At 33.9% G+C, this 21767-nt stretch overlaps 3 protein-coding genes across 3 annotated transcripts; all 3 read left to right on the forward strand.

The window, feature by feature from the left end:
* The first annotated feature begins 12672 nt into the window (after positions 1-12672).
* On the forward strand, positions 12673-16192 carry LOC132301687 (uncharacterized). The gene is made up of 7 exons (XM_059798924.1): positions 12673-12879; positions 13059-13270; positions 13491-13980; positions 14211-15234; positions 15411-15681; positions 15786-15956; positions 16075-16192. Exons 1-7 carry the CDS (start codon positions 12673-12675, stop codon positions 16190-16192), a joined length of 2493 nt encoding a protein of 830 aa, XP_059654907.1.
* Positions 16193-16293: 101 nt separating this feature from the next.
* Positions 16294-16926, forward strand: LOC132301688 (uncharacterized). The gene has a single exon (XM_059798925.1). It carries the CDS (start codon positions 16294-16296, stop codon positions 16924-16926), a length of 633 nt encoding a protein of 210 aa, XP_059654908.1.
* A 768-nt stretch (positions 16927-17694) lies between these two features.
* On the forward strand, positions 17695-21312 carry LOC132301689 (wall-associated receptor kinase-like 1). Its single transcript, XM_059798926.1, has 3 exons — positions 17695-18541; positions 19427-19594; positions 20168-21312. Exons 1-3 carry the CDS (start codon positions 17695-17697, stop codon positions 21310-21312), a joined length of 2160 nt encoding a protein of 719 aa, XP_059654909.1.
* The last annotated feature ends 455 nt before the right edge of the window (positions 21313-21767 follow it).

Raw genomic sequence — 21767 nt, forward strand, 5'->3', positions numbered from 1 at the left:
ATAGAGAACACTGTAGGAACAAAGAAGCCACTTGCTGTATTAACTGTGGGAAAAATTTAAAAAAAAAAAAAAAAATGAAAAGGTCACCTGGAATGTCCAAAGAGACCTAGGGATCGAGAAAAGAAAGACAAGAAGAAGAAAAGGTAAGACTAAATCTGAGGATATTCAACTTTTTTTTTTTTTTTTTTTTTTTTTTACTACTTTGAGGATATATGTAATCACAAATATCACGCTAAAAACCTTAACTTTTTGAATGATAAAACAAACTCACACCTTCTGCTGAAGCTTGAACAGTGACCTCTCCTTTGAGAAAGACAAGTTTGTACCAACTTGGCTATTACTCATTTGGTATTTTAAAATTATTTTTAAAAAGAATTATCTATGAGTTTCATTTTCAAGTTCATTAGAATTTATCTTTTCACTTTTCAAAATAAAAAAATTTAAAGAATTTATCTTTTTCATTTCAAAAAATTTATTATACCCCCAAAATACCCAATTAGTTTTTATAAAATCTGTTTTTTTTTTTTTTTTTTTTAACTAAATATCAATAAGATTATAATAGAATATTTTTAAACATATTTAGAAACTATAATATAGAATTAGTGTTCAAAATAATAATAATAATAATAATAGTGGCACAGGAATTTAAAGTTTTTTTGGCTGGTAGATAAGATGCATTTTGGTATATGCTAAGTGTTATTAAGTTTCTGGTGTATAAGTTATTGAATATCTATTCTATATTATGTGACTAAAAAAAATAGTTGACATTCAATGTTGGACCATCTTGTGTACTTCAGTAACATAAATGTACCAAAGTTAAGAGTTATTATCACATGAATACATAAAGCGTAAGGTGACATATTTATAGACATATTTCTTCTTAATAGATAGCTAACAACTATTGACATTTACTCTCCAAAACATTCCACATTCTTTACTTACATATTTACATCTATCTATTTTTAAAACATTATCAATTACTGCAAGCTCTCTAATATTTCACCATTTTCTAATTCTTTTATACTTCACAATCTTCACACAAACGTGAAAGATTCTAAAAATAAATTTTTTAAAAAACATATTTAGAATAAAAAAAATATCAAATTTTAATAGAAACTAAAAATGTAGAATTAGTATTCAAAATAAAAATAAAAATAATGATAATAGTAGTAGGACACGAATTTAATTGTAATTTTAATTCAAATTTTAATAGAAACTAAAAATGTAGAATTAGTATCAATTTTAATTTTGCTTTTTAATGTACGATCAAGCCTGATATGATATAAGAGCCTGTTAGGTTGATTTATACATAATACAGATCCTTTGCAAAATTGTAATTTGGACCAAGAACAGATCTTGAAAATATCGCTAAAATCGATAGTTATAATTAACTCAGTCAACATTCTAATTGCTTCCACATTGTAACACACACAATCGATGGATGACATATAAACCCTTATATCAGAACAATGGTTGATAGAAGAAACAACCCAGAAACAGGGCTAAAATCAAACCCTCTCATGAAACTTGTGATCTGGACACAAATGCCCTAAATTACAACACTCACAACATGATTCGAATAAAGATCAGAACTTGGAAACGCAATAAAGATTCTGATTGTCACAATATTAGAGAGAGAAAGTGAACACGAGGACCTCCCAAATGTAAATCTCAAAAGCGAAGATATATGTGATCTATAGATACAAACAGAGACACAAAATGACGTACCTGGTGGAGGAGCTCTGCCAGATCGGTGGTGGAGAAACTTGAGATCTGGACACAAATGCCCTAAATTACAACACTCACAACATGATTGGAATAAAGATCAGAACTTGGAAACACAATATAGACTCTGATTGTCACAATATTAGAGAGAGAAAGTGAACACGAGGACCTCCCAAATGTAAATCTCGAAAGCGAAGATATATGTGATCTATAGATACAAACAGAGACACAAAATGACGTACCTGGTGGAGGAGCTCTGCCAGATCGGTGGTGGAAAAGGTTGGATCGCCACTGAAGTCGCCTTTCAGGGAGCTACGCGAAGAGAGAGAAACGATGCTGAAAAATGACCTAAAATCTGATATGCGACCTTATATACATGATATCACCGCTACAGTATAAACGAGGATTGGTTTGGTTTTGGTTTCAGAACAATTCACCGACAGTGCCATATATCACCAAAATGTTGATATGGGTTTTGGCCCAAAAATGATAATGTTTTGGCACTGTTAAATACCATATCAGCCCACTCCAAACATGATATTGGCCCAAAACTAAAATCAAAACACCAAAACAATATCAGATATGGGCCTCCGAACAGGCCCTAAATTTTGAAGTACATGATACGGATATGTAAATAAATTTTTATAAATTATTTAAAGGATGAATCAATATAAAAACATATAACTTAGGGCCTGTTCGGAGGCCCATATCTGATATTGTTTTGGTGTTTTGATTTTAGTTTTGGGCCAATATCATGTTTGGAGTGGGCTGATATGGTATTTAACAGTGCCAAAACATTATCATTTTTGGGCCAAAACCCATATCAACATTTTGGTGATATATGGCACTGTCGGTGAATTGTTCTGAAACCAAAACCAAACCAATCCTCGTTTATACTGTAGCGGTGATATCATGTATATAAGGTCGCATATCAGATTTTAGGTCAATTTTCAGCATCGTTTCTCTCTCTTCGCGTAGCTCCCTGAAAGGCGACTTCAGTGGCGATCCAACCTTTTCCACCACCGATCTGGCAGAGCTCCTCCACCAGGTACGTCATTTTGTGTCTCTGTTTGTATCTATAGATCACATATATCTTCGCTTTCGAGATTTACATTTGGGAGGTCCTCGTGTTCACTTTCTCTCTCTAATATTGTGACAATCAGAGTCTATATTGCGTTTCCAAGTTCTGATCTTTATTCCAATCATGTTGTGAGTGTTGTAATTTAGGGCATTTGTGTCCAGATCTCAAGTTTCTCCACCACCGATCTGGCAGAGCTCCTCCACCAGGTACGTCATTTTGTGTCTCTGTTTGTATCTATAGATCACATATATCTTCGCTTTTGAGATTTACATTTGGGAGGTCCTCGTGTTCACTTTCTCTCTCTAATATTGTGACAATCAGAATCTTTATTGCGTTTCCAAGTTCTGATCTTTATTCGAATCATGTTGTGAGTGTTGTAATTTAGGGCATTTGTGTCCAGATCACAAGTTTCATGAGAGGGTTTGATTTTAGCCCTGTTTCTGGGTTGTTTCTTCTATCAACCATTGTTCTGATATAAGGGTTTATATGTCATCCATCGATTGTGTGTGTTGCAATGTGGAAGCAATTAGAATGTTGACTGAGTTAATTATAACTATCGATTTTAGCGATATTTTCAAGATCTGTTCTTGGTCCAAATTACAATTTTGCAAAGGATCTGTATTATGTATAAATCAACCTAACAGGCTCTTATATCATATCAGGCTTGATCGTACATTAAAAAGCAAAATTAAAATTGATACTAATTCTACATTTTTAGTTTCTATTAAAATTTGAATTAAAATTACAATTAAATTCGTGTCCTACTACTATTATCATTATTTTTATTTTTATTTTGAATACTAATTCTACATTTTTAGTTTCTATTAAAATTTGATATTTTTTTTATTCTAAATATGTTTTTTAAAAAATTTATTTTTAGAATCTTTCACGTTTGTGTGAAGATTGTGAAGTATAAAAGAATTAGAAAATGGTGAAATATTAGAGAGCTTGCAGTAATTGATAATGTTTTAAAAATAGATAGATGTAAATATGTAAGTAAAGAATGTGGAATGTTTTGGAGAGTAAATGTCAATAGTTGTTAGCTATCTATTAAGAAGAAATATGTCTATAAATATGTCACCTTACGCTTTATGTATTCATGTGATAATAACTCTTAACTTTGGTACATTTATGTTACTGAAGTACACAAGATGGTCCAACATTGAATGTCAACTATTTTTTTTAGTCACATAATATAGAATAGATATTCAATAACTTATACACCAGAAACTTAATAACACTTAGCATATACCAAAATGCATCTTATCTACCAGCCAAAAAAACTTTAAATTCCTGTGCCACTATTATTATTATTATTATTATTTTGAACACTAATTCTATATTATAGTTTCTAAATATGTTTAAAAATATTCTATTATAATCTTATTGATATTTAGTTAAAAAAAAAAAAAAAAAAAAAACAGATTTTATAAAAACTAATTGGGTATTTTGGGGGTATAATAAATTTTTTGAAATGAAAAAGATAAATTCTTTAAATTTTTTTATTTTGAAAAGTGAAAAGATAAATTCTAATGAACTTGAAAATGAAACTCATAGATAATTCTTTTTAAAAATAATTTTAAAATACCAAATGAGTAATAGCCAAGTTGGTACAAACTTGTCTTTCTCAAAGGAGAGGTCACTGTTCAAGCTTCAGCAGAAGGTGTGAGTTTGTTTTATCATTCAAAAAGTTAAGGTTTTTAGCGTGATATTTGTGATTACATATATCCTCAAAGTAGTAAAAAAAAAAAAAAAAAAAAAAAAAAAAAAAAAAAAAAAAGTTGAATATCCTCAGATTTAGTCTTACCTTTTCTTCTTCTTGTCTTTCTTTTCTCGATCCCTAGGTCTCTTTGGACATTCCAGGTGACCTTTTCATTTTTTTTTTTTTTTTAAATTTTTCCCACAGTTAATACAGCAAGTGGCTTCTTTGTTCCTACAGTGTTCTCTATCCTTAGAATTGCCTTTCTTACTAGATTTTGAGTTGAATTTAGATTTCTACAGATTTTTTTTATTATTAATTTTTTTATAGTACTAAGCAGGGCAATATTGTCCTCTGTTTTACTTCTAGAACTATTACTTGGTAGACTCTTCCCTTGGAGCTTTCTGGTAATTGTAATAATATCCTTTGAACAAGGTACATATGGAACCATTTTTCTTAAGACCTTTCATTTTTTTTTATCATGATAAATTAGAGTGAGGGAGATTCAAAAGAGGGCAAAACCATTCAGATCGCTCTACCAACTAAATTGTTTGAATGATCAATTTGTTGTATTATATTATTTAAGGACAAATGGGAGGACAAAAGATTCGACAAAAGGATAAAATTTAAACATTCATCAACTTTTAAATTCTCAAACTTAGGATGATGAAATCTACAGCCAATATATATTTTTTTTTTTAATTTGTGCATTATATTGGCTAGGCCCCGCCAATATTTTAATGTATGCTTCACAGTTCTGTAAACATTCAAACCAGTATAATTTAGACGACTTGAAAAAGAAGAATAAATACAAGTAAATCCTAGAATAAAATTTAAACTAGGGAATTCAAATATCAACAGAAAATGGAGTTTCACTATTATCTTTCCACAAGACCATAACCAACAAAAACAGACCCTAAATGTAAAAAACAGAACAAGACTTGAGAATACAAGAATTAGAGTACTAATCTTGATAACAGAACAACTTCCAGCTACAGCACCAAGAAATCCAAACAAAAATATGATTGTTGCCATCCAGAGGTATGACTTCTGTGAAATGTACTTGCAATAATATTTCCCTGAAATTTCGTAAAGAGATAAAGACAGTACCTTGTGTGTTGTACTGCTATATACCACTTTCCTTCACCTTGCTCTTCGTGAGATGAAGTGTTTTATAGACAGTACATTTTTTACTTATCATTGACGTGTTGAATTATGAGTCAAAACACAATTCAATATACTAAACTGTTCAATTACTTAATAATAATCAGATGGACATGAACAATGACAATGTTGAGCAATACCCATCAAGAGACATTCATTCTCTTGATGGTGACAATGGTGAGGATGTTGTAGTTGTTGAACAGGCCGATGCCGCTGTTTGGTGTAATGCCCATCAAGAGAAATTCATGCTCTTGATGGAGGAAGAGGTTGGAAAAGGAAATCGTACAGGCACGACTTTTAATCCAAATGGGTGGACACATATTGTGGACGCAATGTTATTAGAAACTGGAAAGAAGTACACGAAGGACCAATGTAGACAAAAATTCAATAATATAAGAGCATTGTACAAAGATTGCAAACAAATATTATCTGAGACTGGTGTAGGGTACAACAGTGAAACTGGAATGATTAACTTGGAAGCTGAAAGATGGGTTCGATTGTGCAAGGTTAGTATTTCAATACGTGTCTATTTACCATACATACAGTAAGTAATTAGTGATTTAGTATTAAAATGGTTTGATGAACAATAATTGTAAGTTGATAACGTGTAGGTTCTCAAGCATGGAAAAAAAATAAAAAAACAGGGGTGTAAGAATTATGAGCAGATGGTAAGGATTTTTGGGAATACACATGCTACTGGCAAGCATGTTCATCCTTCTACAAAGCCACCCAGACCTCACCAAGTGCTAACAATGCCTCAAGTGGCAACACATGAAGCTCAAATTCATAACATTGAGGGCAATGTGGGCATGACTGATGTAGAACGACCTAATGTAGAAGGACCTATTGACCTCAGTCCTACTCCCAAACCTATAGCTAAGAAACAGAAGAAAGAAACTTTTTCAGAAACAATGTCTTTAGTGATGGAATGTTTGACTAATATTGGGAACGCAAAAGCTGAAAAAATTGCAAAAGCCATAGCAGAATCATCTTCTAGTTGTCAACCATCTCGATTTACCGAAATGCCTGAAGTGACATCTCCCAGTAAAAAAGAAAAAGAAATGGATCCCCAGCTTGAAGAGTGCGTCAAGATCGTCAACACATTAGTGGGGATTGATGATACCCATTATGCTAAGATCATAAGGATGTTTGGTGAGGACAAGGTGTGGAGGGATATATTTCTTCGCATTCCTGATGAAAGGAAGGTTGGGTGGGTGATGAATCAGCCTCTATGATTTCTTCGGTATCTTACTTTTATGTGCTTTTGGATGACTGTTTTATAACTGCTTTTACATTACTGTTGGATGACTGTAATGAATTTTTCTTATCTACTGCTTTTACATTATTGTTGGAAGACTATATTTAATTCCTCTATCTACTGCTTCTAAATTAATGCTGGAAAACTATTTATGTTCTACATCTATTGCTTTTACATTGTTGCTGGATAATTGTATGATTTGGTATGTCTTTTCCATTTTGCTTCATTTTTGTTACAATAACTGCTTCTGTTTATTCTTAAATAGGATAGTAGCTATGGATATAAGGACAATATTAACCATTTATGATGATGATGATGAGGAGGAAATTCTTGTATTGATCGCAGCCGTATATGAGTACTATTATAAACATTTTGATAAACAACGTTGTAGGGATTCCATGTTACAAGGGGAAGATTACATATTCGAGGTCTTAAATGGACATGAAGATAGGTGTTATGAAAATTTTCGGATGTACCCCAACACCTTTAGGGCATTGTGTCGTGAGTTGAAATTGTTAGGATTGAAAGATTCAACATTTCTAACGGTGGAAGAACAAGTTGCAATTTTCCTACTTACCGTGTCTCACAATGAAAGGAATCGTGTCGTTGCTGAAAGATTCCAACACTCTACATCCACAATTTCATATCACTTTCATACTGTATTAAAGTTAATTTGTGAGTTAGGGACTAAGATTATTGTTCCCCCGGATTTGAATGAAATTCCTAAAGAGATAAAGAACAATCCAAAGTTTTACCCATACTTTAAGAATTGTGTAGGAGCCATAGATGGTACTCATATCCATGCTGTAGTGCCAGTTGACCAACAAATACCCTTTCGTGGTCGAAAGGGTGATACGACTCAAAATGTCATGGCCGTGTGTTCATTTGATATGAAATTCACATACATTCTAGCAGGGTGGGAAGGGTCTGCTAATGATTCGAAGATTTTAAATGAGTGCATTCAGAATGAGGATTTCAATTTTCCATCACCACCCGAAGGTAAAAATATTAAGTTTTCATATTTGTGCATTTTACATTACAAATACGTTAACTTTAATACTTAACATACTTAATATGACAGGTAAGTTTTATTTAGTCGACTCTGGGTACGCCAATCAACCGGGGTTTTTGGCCCCTTACCGAGGTCAACGTTACCATATGCAGGAATATCGTAGACATACTAGAGGACCACATGGTAGAGAAGAGGTGTACAATTTTAGGCACTCGTCATTGAGGAATATCATAGAGCGATGTTTTGGGTTGGTAAAGATGAGATTCGCTATATTGAAGCAAATGCCCCCTTATCACTTTGACACTCAAGTTCTTATTGTCATTGCCTGTTGTACATTGCATAATTTCGTAAGATCCCAAGGTGAATCTGATGAAATTTTTGATTCTGAAACCCCTCAATCTTCACAAAATGAACTTGATGTGGATGACGATGTTCAGGTGGTCAGTGCTACTAATACACAGATACGACAGATGGATATTTATCGTGATGGTATTGCCAACCTAATTTGGGAGCACTGTAATCACTAATTATAAAACTGTCTAATAGTGTGTAGAATTAAAATATGGATGCCTGTAATAACTAATTATATTACGTAAATTAAACTCAGATGCTCCTTATTTATGGATAACTGTAATAACTAATTATATTAGGATATCAAATATTAAATGCTTTAGTACTTGTAGGCGCACTTATGTATAGGCTTGAAGGTGAGCGACCACAATGTGCATGTGGTAGAGGTCCTATGCATCTGTATAGGGCTCGAACTCCAAAAAATGATGGTCGACAATTCTATAGGTGTCCGGCTCGGGAGGTATGGTCAATTACTTTTAGGTGCTATTTCTGTTACTGTTTCCTAATTGTATAATTTATATTTCTTGTAGTCACATATGAATGCATTTATGTGGGTGGATGAGTTGCACCAAGGTGCACAAGTTGAAGAACAGGTTCAATCTGACTTGGACAGAGTCATTGCAATGATTCAAAATGAACAATGTAGACAGAAGTACATGCTCTTCCTAGGTTGTGGATGTCTTGCTATCACAATCATATTTATTGTGATTGTCCTCTTGTTGCTCATTATCGTTGTTATTGAAAGATGAAGTTAGATAAACTTCCATCTTTTGTAATATATGACATGTAATATGTATTTAGTTAATTTCCTGTGTTTCATTTGGTATGTAATATATACTTAAATGGTATATTTTGAACTACGTATTAGTTGTTGTTGTGTTATCTTCTCTGTCATTTTGGGAGTGAGCTTTAGGGTATTTGTAAAATTTGCTACTGAGGTTATTTACACTCTATTTGCGACATTAGAGAAAAAAAAAGGTTAGATATATCTTGATTACTACTTCTAATTATTTCATTCCTACCGTGTGTTATTTTGTTTTTCTCTAATGTTGTTCATGTCTTTTGTTTTGCATGAGGTCATTTACACTTTAAATTTACAACTAAGCTTGAAAAAAGGTTAGATATATCTTATTTATTACTTCTAATTATTTCATTCCTACCGGGTGTTATTTTGTTTTTCTCTAATGTTGTTCATGTCTTTTGTTTTGCATGAGGTCATTTACACTTTAAATTTACAACTAAGCCTGAAAAAAGGTTAGATATATCTTATTTACTACTTCTAATTATTTCATTCCTACCGGGTGTTATTTTGTTTTTCTCTAATGTTGTTCATGTCTTTTGTTTTGCATGAGGTCATTTACACTTTAAATTTACAACTAAGCCTGAAAAAAGGTTAGATATATCTTATTTACTACTTCTAATTATTTCATTCCTACCGGGTGTTATTTTGTTTTTCTCTAATGTTGTTCATGTCTTTTGTTTTGCATGAGGTCATTTACACTTTAAATTTACAACTAAGCCTGAAAAAAGGTTAGATATATCTTATTTACTACTTCTAATTATTTCATTCCTACCGTGTGTTATTTTGTTTTTCTCTAATGTTATTCATGTGTTTGGTTTTGCATGATGTCATTTACACTTTAAATTTACAACTAAGCCTGAAAAAAGGTTAGATATATTTGTTTACTACTTCTGATTATTTCATTCCTACCGTGTGTTATTTTGTTTTTATCTAATGTTGTTCATGTGGTTTGTTTTGCATGAGGTCATTTACACTCCAAATTTGCAGTTTAGCCTGAAAAAAGGTTAGATATATCTTATTTACTACTTCTAATTATTTCATTCCTACCGTGTGTTATTTTGTTTTTCTCTAATGTTCTTCATGTGTTTTGTTTTGCATGAGGTCATTTACACTCCAAATTTGCAGCTTAGCCTGAAAGAAGGTTAGATATATCTTGCTTGAATTAAATTTGTGGACGGTGTCCCTTGTTAGTTGAATTTTGTGGGCGGTGTCCCTTATTGAAATAATTTTGTGGGCGGTGTCCCTTATTAAATGAATTTTGTGGGCGGTGTCCCTTATTGAATTAATTTTGTGGGCGGTGTCCCTTGTTAAATGAATTTTGTGGGCGGTGTCCCTTATTGAATTAATTTTGTGGGCGGTGTCCCTTGGGTTTATTGTGTTTTGAAATTTTGGAAATGTCCATTTTTAAGGGGAAGTCATGCCGGATTTTTTTAAAAAAAAATAATAAAAATTTAATTTAACTCTGCTTTATATTTTGCTACTATAGGTAATGTCTTGTTTTACATTCAAATTCATTTTTTGCTACTACATTGAAGGACATGGCAGTAAGTTGTAGGCAGTGGCACCAGCGGGATTGATAGGAAGCATTCTCTAGTTGCTGCAACTCCAGAAAGCTAGTGATCTCTAAGTTAATCAAATGGAGGCCTATGCAAGTATAAAAAAGTGGGTGTACATTTTATGGAATGAATATTAGTGATCTCCAATTATGTGTATATTTTTTGTAAGTGTAATGAAGTGTGTGTGTACTTTCAAATATTTTAAAGGAATGTCTAGCTTCTTATATGTGGAAGTATATATGTGAATGATGCAACACTCAAGTTCTTAAGATTGTGATGTATAAAGCAAAACTATACGTGGAAGTATATATGTGAATGTCGTTCAGTCTTGTAAGAGGGATCTTCCTTGATTGCTTACTTTTAATCTTTATTCATATTTATCAATTCTGCTTATGGTTGGATATTGTATGAAATATTCACAAGTCCGTTATCAAAATAAATACTCAACAAAAGGGGAAATGGTCTTATGACTAAACAAAAAAAAATATTACCAATTTGAAGGACCTCCACTGCAAAATTTCAAACTAATCTAAGTGAAGTAAAACTATTTACAAGCTTCAATGTTCACCAAATTTCAACTCTGACCAATTCAAGACGATTAACGTTTTGGCTTTGTTTCTTGTTAGTTTTAACTACAAGGATCTCTCTCTCTCTCACATTCTTCATGAATATATATATATATATATATATGAAACAAAACAAAGTTAAATGGAATGCAAGCCAAAAGAAAAAGATAAATGGAGTGCAAAGATCTACTCTCATTAAAAGATTATTACAAAGTTAGATTTGTAATTTGGTTGCCATTAATCATGTTTATGCAGATTTATTCATTATTACAAAGTAGTTTGGTTGCCATTATACTTGTAAATTTAACAAAAAAAAAAATTTCCCAACTCTAATGCAGATTTTTTTTTTTTTTTTTTTTTTCCATAAATTATTTCAAATCATAAAGAAAAATGGACTATTTTACATATAAACTTATAATTGTATTCATATATATAATTTTTCAAAACAAAACAAAACAGTCTTTACCAAACAGGTATTCTGTTATTGATTCAGAATTTTTAATAACAAAACACTATTCTCAAACGTGTTTTGTTTTTGAATTTCTTAAAACGCATGACAATACCAAACGCGTTATCATGTTTCTGATATACAATTATTAAAAACAAAACAATCGTTACCAAACATGGATCCGATTTCTACTAAAAACATACCAATACCAAAACAGTTGTTTTCATATCGTACCAAACCATAACATATAACGTTATCGCCATCCAAACGGACCCTTAGCATTATGATAATGAATGAAAAGAACCAAACATACAGCAAAAAAAACTTCAGTACTCTACTATAAGAAAATTTATTTATTTATTTATTTTTAATGCCAAGCCAAACATAAAATTCGAGACGAAACTATCCTTTTTCTCTCTACCAGGACGATTTAGAAGGAATTAGGGTTTTTTTCACGTGAAGGGGGGTACGGCCACCATGGAGGAGGGCCAAACCTCCACCCTCCCGACGCCGGCAAGTGATTCAAGCCGGATCACGCCACCTACATGACCTATGTTTAGTAGTTTCTTTGATAATACCACAACTTCGTCATTCAAAAATCTGAAATTTCATAAAGAATGTCGAGGGGTGAAAGTTTCTATAACTGAAGAAGATGTTGCAGAAGAAGTTGCGTTTTGGAAGACCTCGGTGGTGGGTTATGTAATGGGAAAAAAACCTTACTACCCATACTTCAAAGCTTTTGTTGCAAAATATTGGTCCAAGGATTTTACTCTGGTCTATTTGAAGGACGGCTTCTTTATGGTGAGGTTCAAGAACGAGAGTGATATTCAAACTGTTTTATCCAGAATCCATACTTTTGAGGGACGCCCAATTATTCTGAAGAAATGGGATAAGAATGTGAATCTGGTTAAGGAAGTGATGGAGACAGTACCAGTTTGGCTACGGATTTACGATTTGCCTATTCCTTGTCGTAATGAACTCACAAAGATAAAGGATTATTTGTGAGAGTGATGGTTGAAGTGGATGTCCAGGAGCTGCTACCGAATTCATTGACAGTGGATATCCATGGATGTGATTGTACCATTGATTTGGAATATGAATGGAAGCCCACATTGTGCGCTGTATGTAAGAGACTAGATCACACTGAAGCTCAATGCCCTCAGAAGTTGTTGCAGACAAGACAGATTAAACCTAAGAAGAAGATGGAAAGATGGGTGGTCAGATAAAAGGGCAAGATGATTGAGGTGGAAGGTGAAGACCAAGTGGTTGATAAAATTACAGAGAGAGTAATGCAGGTTATTCCAACGCTGATGTTACTTCAAATGCATTTGTGGTGCTAGAGAATACTGAAGACGACAAGGGTTAAAGTAATTTTGATAATGTGGATTTTGTGGAGGTACCACAAAGTGACATAAGTAAGGTGGATTCTAAGGAGGGTGTTCAGAAGCAGAAGGATAATTTTCAACTTGTGGAAGTTAACAATACAAATGAATTGACGGATGAAGTAGTTAACTCTCAAGAGGATAACTTTTCTTTAGAAGTGTATCAAGAGATAACTCCAATTATCAGAGCAAACAGAAGGTGGGCAAGAGGTGGAGGATCATGCTGGTATCAAGAGGATTAATTCAATGAAATTGGAGGGTAAAGATGAAGGAAAGCTATCTAAACAAAGAAAGAAACCTCAGATACCTATGTCAGATACTGCATCCTTCCTCTCAATGTTAGGTACCTAGAATGTTAGAGGCCTTAATAGGTCTCCAATGCAAAAGGAAGTTAAGAAATGGATAAGGGAAAATAATTTTGCTTTAACTATTCTTGTTGAAATTAGGGTCAATGAGGAGAGGGCTTGTAGAATTCAGAAGAAAATTTGTCCAGGTTGGTCTTGGTTGGCTAATTATAGTTCAAATAAGTTGGGGAAAATTTGGTTTGGATGGAATCCTGTCTTGTTTAATGTGGTTTTGCTGAAGGAAGATTCTCAAATCATGTTGTTGCACGTTAAACATATTATGTCTGGTACTATTGTGTATGTTTCTGCTGTGTATGCTGCTAATAAGGCAGCAGATAGAATGGAGCTATGGAGTTCTCTCAGGGCTCATGAAACTACGATTGCAGGGCCTTGGATTGCCTCAGGTGACTGGAACATGGTTATGGCTAATCATGAGAAGAAGGGTGGTAAGAGAGTATCTCAGAAATTACTTGAAGAATATAATGGGGTTATATTTGACATCTGTATGGAAGAAATGCCTATAAACAATGGAGAATGGTCTTGGTATAACAAACAAAAAATTCAAACTATGATTAATGCTAAACTTGATAGGGTTCTGATTAATTTTAGTTAGTTGCACAAGTTTACTGATGCAAAAGTGAGTTTAACTCCAACTTCTCTCTCTGATCATTATGGTTTGGCTGTCTCTTTGAATTTTGGAATCTCAGCAGGGCCTAAGCCTTTTAAATTCTTAAAAATTTGGTGTCTCTAAGAAGATGTGAAGATGGTTGTGTCTACAACTTGGAATACGGTTGTTTCTGGAAACCTTTACATGTATTACAGAAAAAACTTGGAGAAGTTAAGATTGCTATCAAAGAATGGAATAAAAGGAAGGGGATTATGGCAGAGCAAGTGTTTGCAGCTAGGGAGGAATTACATAAAGTTCAAATGCTGATGTTGAATGATCCAGTTAATTTTGAGTTGATACAGCAGGAGAAAGAGGCTAGTTGTAAGTATCAAAATTCTTTGGACTTGGAAGAGATAATGTGGGCACAGAAGTCCAGAGTTCAGTGGCTCAAAGAGGGGGATAAGTGTACTGCCTTTTTTCATAATGTGGTGAAGCAAAGAAGAAGTAATAATGCAATTACAGCTTTAAAAAACACTACAGGTGAACTGTCCTCAGATTCTAACACAATTAAAGAGTGGTTAGTGAATTTTTACACTGATTTATATAATGAGAATGGGGCGACGAATGCTGAAGTTATTAATCCAAGAAAACAGATTTCTCAGGAAGACAGTTGTGCAATTGATCAATGTTTCACTACTGAGGAAATAAAAAATGTTACGATGCAATTCAAACCTGATAAGGCTCCTGGACCTGATGGTTTCCCTACTAGGTTCTTTCAGAAATTTTGGGAGATTGTTGGCCAAGATGTGGTGAATGGGGTCCTGCATTTTTTCAATAATGGAAATCTTCCAAAGGGAGTTAATTCAACCTTTCTTACCCTTATCCCTAAGAGTAATCATGGAGACAAAATTGCAAATTACAGACCTATTACCTTGTGCAATATTACTTATAAGATTATCTCTAAGTTGCTTGCTTACAGGTTGAGTTCTGTGCTGCCTAATTTGATAGGACCAGAACAGTCAGCATTCATCAAGAATAGGAGACTTCATGATAACTTCCTGTTAGTGAATGATCTTGTCAAGGGGTTTGGTAGGAAGAAAGGAGATCCTTCAGTGGCTTTAAAGATTGCTATTAAAAAGGCACTTCAAAGTCATGGTTTCAGTGAGAAGTGGATCACATGGACAATGGGGCGTATTACTACAGCAAATTTTTCTGTGCTCTGTAATGGTGTCCCTGCAGGTTTTTTCCAAGCTTCAAAAGGTCTTAGACAAGGGTGCCCTTTGTCTCCTCTGTTGTTTACCTTTGTAACAGAGTATTTTTTAATCTTATAAATAAGTATATTGAGGTTGGAAGAATCAAGAGATGCAATGCAGTGGTTAAAATAGGCCTGAAGATTTCACATGCCTTCTATGCAGATGATTTGGTTATGGTGGTGAAAGCTGAAGTGGCCTCAATCAAAGCTATTGCAGATATTTTGACTCTGTTCAGATCTTCTTCAGGGCTGCAAGTGAATAAAGAAAAAAGCTCAATTATTTTCTCCAAAGCTGTGAGAGGCAGAAGAAGATTATCTAGAATTTTGAAGTTTCAGGTTGAACAGTTTCCTTTCAAGCATCTTGGGTTGCCTTTATCAAATAACATTCTAAGAACTGGTGACTATAGGATCCTGCTTGATAAAGTGGATGCTAGGTTGGGTCATTGGAATACAATTAACTTATCCTTAGCTGGGAGGGTGGAGTTGATCAAATCAGTTGTGTTCTCTTATTTATATCATTGGATTTTTTGGATTCAAGGTTCCTTGGGAAGTTAAAAATTTGTTGGAGAAAAGATGTAAGCAATTTTTATGGAGTGGTAAACAAAACACCAAGAAGATGGCTCAGCTTAAGTGGAGTTAAGTCACTCTTCCTGTTGAAGAGAGTGGTTTCAATGTCAGAAAGATTAGAGATATTGATTTTGCAGCAAAGGTAATCATGTGCTGGGATTTTATTCAACAAAAAGATAAATTATGGATGCAATGGTTGAAGGCAGTATATTTGACCAAGACTAATTTCTGGCTTGTTATTCCAAAGGTTACTGATTCAGTTGTTTGGAAATATCTGGGGCTCCGAGAGATGTTGTTGGACAATGTGAAATTTTAGATTGGGGATGGCACTCAGTTCATGTTGTTGACAGACCCTTGACAGGACAATCTTTATTATAGCTGTTTGGGGCTAATAGATTTAGAAATTTTGATAGACAAACTTTTTTATCTGTGATTCTACACAAAGAAATTGGAATCTACCTGCAGATTTCTCTGATAACATGAAGACTGCTATTCAGCAGACTGATATTCATGCAGGAAGTGATCAAATCAAGTGGAAACATGGGAATTTCTCACTGAAAGCAGCATGGAATTGTTGCAGAGTTACTGGAAACAGGTGCACATGGGCTAGATTGTGTTGGAAACATTGCAGGTCTCGGATAAGTTTGTGTGTTGTCATCATTCTACACAACAAAAATCTGTCTTTTGTGAATTTGCAGAAAAGAGGACTGCCAGTTACTTCTATCTGTCATAATTGCTATGCTGGGGATCATTCTAATGAACATTTGTTCTATCATTGTGGTTTTGCTGTTGAGATTTGGAGAGGGGTTTTTGATTTGTTGCAGCTACAGGTTCCTCAGTTTTTAAGTCTTAATCACATTGTGGACTGGTTTTTGCAAAACACTATGACAAAGTCTCTCAAATCTAAGATTTTGAATGGGATTTTTCCAGTTACTCTATGGAAGATATGGTCTAGTAGAAATGCTATGCTTCATACAGGGATACAAGAACAGAGCTCACATGCAGTGCAAGCTATTATTTGGGATGTTAACACATATCTCAATATTAGTTTAGCAGACTTATTAATTGTATTTGGTTTGCAATTTTTCTTTCTGAGATATGTTGTTTGCTGAAGTTAGAATTTATTTCTTGGCTTTGGAGATTTGTCTCCTAATGTAATTGTACTATTTTGAATATTTTTAAAAAAACACCCCATTCAGAAAAAACAAAAAAATAAAATAAATAAATAAATAAAAAATAAAAATAACAAATTAATTACTTTCGTTGAATCAATCACTCAACCTAATGCAAAAAACTTCAATACTCTACTACAAGAAAAAAAAAATTTCATAGTTGATATTCACACATACATGCCTTCGTGGAGACTTGAACCTTTGACCTCCATTTGAGAAGTAAGGGTATGATACCAATGAGAAGAAATAAATATATTGTATTATATTGATTCATGTTAAAACAGATATGATTATCAAGCAACAGCCTTGAATTAAATAACAGTATTGTGGTAGCCGAAACGGTAGTGACTAACTTCCAGGAAAGGAGGGCGATGGAATACACTATTGTGGTAGCCGAAACGGCAGATTCCCCTGCTACATTACAATATCTCGCTCCTGTATGGAATGGTTATGTTACACTAATATAACCCTTTATTGAATGAATAACACGATACAACCTAAGTCGTACAAACGTTAAACACAACACAACTTTGTTTAACAATTTACACAATAAGTCTCTTAAAAGTATTTGGCATTGACTAATGGTAGGCTACAACTTTGGAACCACCGTTTAATGAAAATGGCATTAACTAATGAGACAATGACTAATAGATAGTAGTGGTCTTCTTCGTTCTTTCCTTTCATTCTTCCAAAAACAGAAAGAGGAGAATGATTATTCAATTGGTGCTGCAAATCGCACTATTGTTGTGGCCAACACTAACAGAAGCATCATCAGCATTAGCTGAAGCATCACTAGCAAAGCCTGGTTGTCCAGACAGATGCGGAAATGTTAGCATTCCATACCCATTTGGTATTGGAGCCAATTGTTGTTTGAATGACTCTTACTCGTTTGAGATAATCTGCAACAAATCTTTCACCCCACCCAAACCATTCATCACTAGCATGAACCTTGAGGTGCTTGAAATCTCGTTAACAGAAGGCACTGTTTGTGTCAACAACCCGGTAATCACTTCTAATTGTGATAACAGGGTTAATAATCAAGTTGTGGACTTGGTCGATACTCCTTTTTACTTCTCAGACACAAACAACCGATTCACGGCCATGGGTTGTGACAACCTCGCCTTGATCAACTGGGAAGGAATGGCCATAGGGTGCGTGTCCAACTGCAATTTTACTTCAGGAGATAAAAGATGCTTTGGCATCAACTGCTGCCAAACCACAATCCCTCCTACACTAGACTTTATCAATGCATCTTTCAGAAGCATAGATTCAAACAATGATGATAAAGAGTGCAAATATGCCTTTATGGTGGACCAAGAATGGTTCACTAACCTGACCGACCCCTATGCCGTGCGGGAAATGAAGGTGGTCCCTGCTGTGCTGAGTTGGGCCGCTGTATATGGGATGTGCCATACATTGGATGCCGACAATTCTAATGTGTCTGACAGTTCATTATGCGGCACTAATGCTTACTGTTTCAATCAAACTTACACTGAACTATGCCTGTGTGACCACGGTTATGAAGGAAACCCGTATTTCCTTCATGGATGCCAAGGTAAAGTACAGCAATTAATAAATTTTCTGTTTAGTTATGCAATACTTGTGTTCATTATGCAGCAAACACCCTAGCAGCTTGTCTGTATTAAATTCTAAGATAAATTACAGTATCCCTCCAAATCTCTCAATTAACCTCTCCTGAAGTTTGAGAGAACCAACAGACAATTCAGATGCAGCTAGCAGTCAGGAGCAGACACACTTCACGAGATGGTGCTAGTGATCATGAAGGTGGAAAGGAAAGGAATAATATTTAGATTTTAGGGTTTAGGAAAGGAAGAGGAAGCCGACGGCACAGTTGGCAAAGGAGCGGGTGGGGAAAATAGAACAAGTTGAAGGGAGAAATAGATTAATATTAATTTTATTTAAATATAATAAATTTGTATGTGGATTATATATACATATATGTATTATAATATATATATATATATATATATATATTAATTCAATTTAATTAGCAAAAAAACTATAATTTTTTTGCTAAAGTCCATATATTACTCCAGTATATGAGTGTATATATATATGCATTGATGTAGATTACATAGAATTGTAAGGTAATTAATGTCTTTCTGCATAATATAAGGGTAGTTTAGGTACAATAAATATTTTTAACTATTATAACAGTTAATTGATGGAGGGGCGGTTGAGCGCACACACCAAATTTCAAAATAGATCAAACTAATAAACTCTAGATGCTCTATTAGCGTGTAATTTGACAAAATAAACCATAGGAGATAGTGTAATTTACCCTAATTTTAACAATATGTACACAAGTTATACTATGTTGTTACTCTTCTGTGTATGTCTCAAGTACTTTGTATGTAGTCATGTGCAGGCGTGTAGACAAACATGTTAATAACTTACTTTGTTTGATTCTGCATATCAGATATCGATGAATGTGCGAGGGATGATACCAATCGTTGTCAGATGAACTGTGAGAATATACCAGGGAGTTATAAGTGCAATTGTCCACCTGGGTACTCACCTTTTGGACCCGATGGAAGCTATTGCTATAAACTGAAGGAAGGCAACAGAAATGTGATCATTATCGCAGGTACAAACAACTCCCCACGCCCCGGGGATCAATTCGGTTTGAGCCCATATAAAAAAGAACTAAATTTAATTTGAGCCAAAATGAAGAAGAAGAAAAAAAATAACAGACACACACCCAAGATTTTTAAATCTGTGAACATGATTTTTTAAGCTCTACGAACTACCATAGATAGGAACACGCTATACAGTAAACGAGTGTAGGGAAGCTATAAAAATTTCCATTTACACTATAGGTATATGAAAATTCCAAAGTTCAATATACAAAAATATATTTACACTATAGTTAATTACGATATGTATTGAAAGCGGTACACTTATGCATTCAAAGTAGTTCTTTTATGTACTAGAAGTAGTGTGCATTAGTATTAAATATGTGAGACGGTGAACAATAATTTTATTTGATTATAAATGCTTTACAAAACTTGTCATTTATTCTCATTGAACTTTGAGTTTTTATATAACTGTAATAAAACATTATAATTGAATATTTGGACTATTAGCTATACAAGTATTTTTCACTCAAGCATAAATTTTTTAGGCTGCAAAGGTGATTCTTTCCTATTGAGTTCTGCAGGTACTGGAACAGGTTTCGGAATACTATTTCTACTTGGTACATGGTGGATAATTAAACTAGTGAAAAGAAGAAGGAAAATTAAGCTCCATGAAAAATTCTTTAAACGAAATGGGGGTCTGTTATTACAACAACAATTGTCTTTAGGTGAAGGTAATGTTGAGAAAACCAAACTCTTCTCTTCAAAGGAGTTGGAAAAAGCCACTGACCACTTTAATGAGAATCGAATACTAGGGCAAGGAGGCCAAGGTACTGTTTACAAAGGCATGTTAGTAGATGGTACGATTGTAGCGGTTAAGAAGTCCAAACTGGTGGATGAAAGCCGACTTGAACAATTTATTAATGAGGTGGTCATTTCATCACAAATTATCCATAGAAATATAGTCAAGCTACATGGATGTTGTTTGGAGACTGAAGTACCTTTGCTTGTTTATGAATTCATCCCTAATGGAACCCTTTTCCAGTATATCCATGACCAAAATGAAGACTTCCCTCTTTCCTGGGACATTCGTGTTCGGATTGCTATAGAAGTTGCAGGAGCTCTTTCCTATCTACACTCAGCAGCTTCCGTACCCATTTATCATCGAGACATCAAGTCCACAAACATATTATTGGATGATAAATACAGAGCAAAAGTGTCCGACTTTGGGACTTCAAGATCAATTGTAGGTGATCAAACTCACTTGACCACAAAAGTACAAGGGACCTTTGGATACTTGGATCCTGAGTATTTCCGATCAAGCCAGTTTACCGAGAAAAGTGATGTTTATAGCTTTGGAGTAGTTCTTGTTGAGCTCTTAACAGGACAAAAGGCGATCTCATCAGCCATATCTGAAGAATGGCGAAGTTTAGCAGCATATTTCATATTGACGATGAAGGAGAATCGTCTATTTGATATTCTTGATGCTCGAGTTGTGAAAGAAGGTGGGAAAGAAGAGATCATGCTAGTCGCTAATCTTGCAAAACGATGCTTGAACTTGAATGGGAGAAAAAGGCCTACAATGAAAGAAGTTGCAATAGAGTTGGAAGGGATTAGAATGCCACAGAGCATCGCCACTATTCAACAAAACTTTGAAGAGGTTGAATTTGCAATAGCTGACCTCACTGGGTCTTGGGATGCTGTTTCAACTTCAACAAGTTTTTATTAAGATAGTAGTGTATCATCATCGTCAGATGTCTAATATCTATTATCAAAGTAAATATGGTGGTTGAGGTTTTGTTTTTTTCCATATATTACATGTCCTTGTTTGAATAATAGTGTGTAAGCATTGAAAGATGTTCCTACTTTTGGGGTTTAAGAAATCATAATCAATAAGAAAATTTTATTGTCCTCTATAATATTTTCCATCCTGTGTAAGTTAATCATGATGAGAAATATACTTAACATATGTTTCTTTGAAGTATTTATGGATATCATTTTGTATCTAAACTTGAATTCTATACGATGCTTTTTTTATTGGTTGAATATGATACATCTCTTCTGTTGTTTTCCTGTGATCTAGTTGATCGAGAACTGTTCATTCTCAATAAGAATTGATGCATTCTCTTATTCGAGATCCCTATATAAACCAATACAGACGACATAATACAAATGCACCAAATT

Source organism: Cornus florida, unplaced genomic scaffold, assembly GCF_030987335.1.
Source record: "Cornus florida cultivar Cherokee Brave unplaced genomic scaffold, ASM3098733v1 CherokeeBrave_3.0.0_Hap2_Chr03, whole genome shotgun sequence".
Lineage (NCBI taxonomy): Eukaryota > Viridiplantae > Streptophyta > Magnoliopsida > Cornales > Cornaceae > Cornus > Cornus florida.

Excerpts from the sequence above, each read along its gene's own strand:
- LOC132301688 (XM_059798925.1), top strand. The coding sequence starts at position 16,294 with ATGAAGACTGCTATTCAGCAGACTGATATTCATGCAGGAAGTGATCAA.
- LOC132301689 (XM_059798926.1), top strand. The coding sequence starts at position 17,695 with ATGATTATTCAATTGGTGCTGCAAATCGCACTATTGTTGTGGCCAACA. Across the intron at positions 18,542-19,426 it reads TTTCCTTCATGGATGCCAAG|ATATCGATGAATGTGCGAGG; the intron begins GTAAAGTACAGC and ends TCTGCATATCAG. Across the intron at positions 19,595-20,167 it reads AAATGTGATCATTATCGCAG|GTACTGGAACAGGTTTCGGA; the intron begins GTACAAACAACT and ends TGAGTTCTGCAG.
- LOC132301687 (XM_059798924.1), top strand. The coding sequence starts at position 12,673 with ATGGTTGAAGTGGATGTCCAGGAGCTGCTACCGAATTCATTGACAGTG. Across the intron at positions 12,880-13,058 it reads AGAAGATGGAAAGATGGGTG|GTACCACAAAGTGACATAAG; the intron begins GTCAGATAAAAG and ends GATTTTGTGGAG. Across the intron at positions 13,271-13,490 it reads AGAGGTGGAGGATCATGCTG|GGTCAATGAGGAGAGGGCTT; the intron begins GTATCAAGAGGA and ends TGTTGAAATTAG.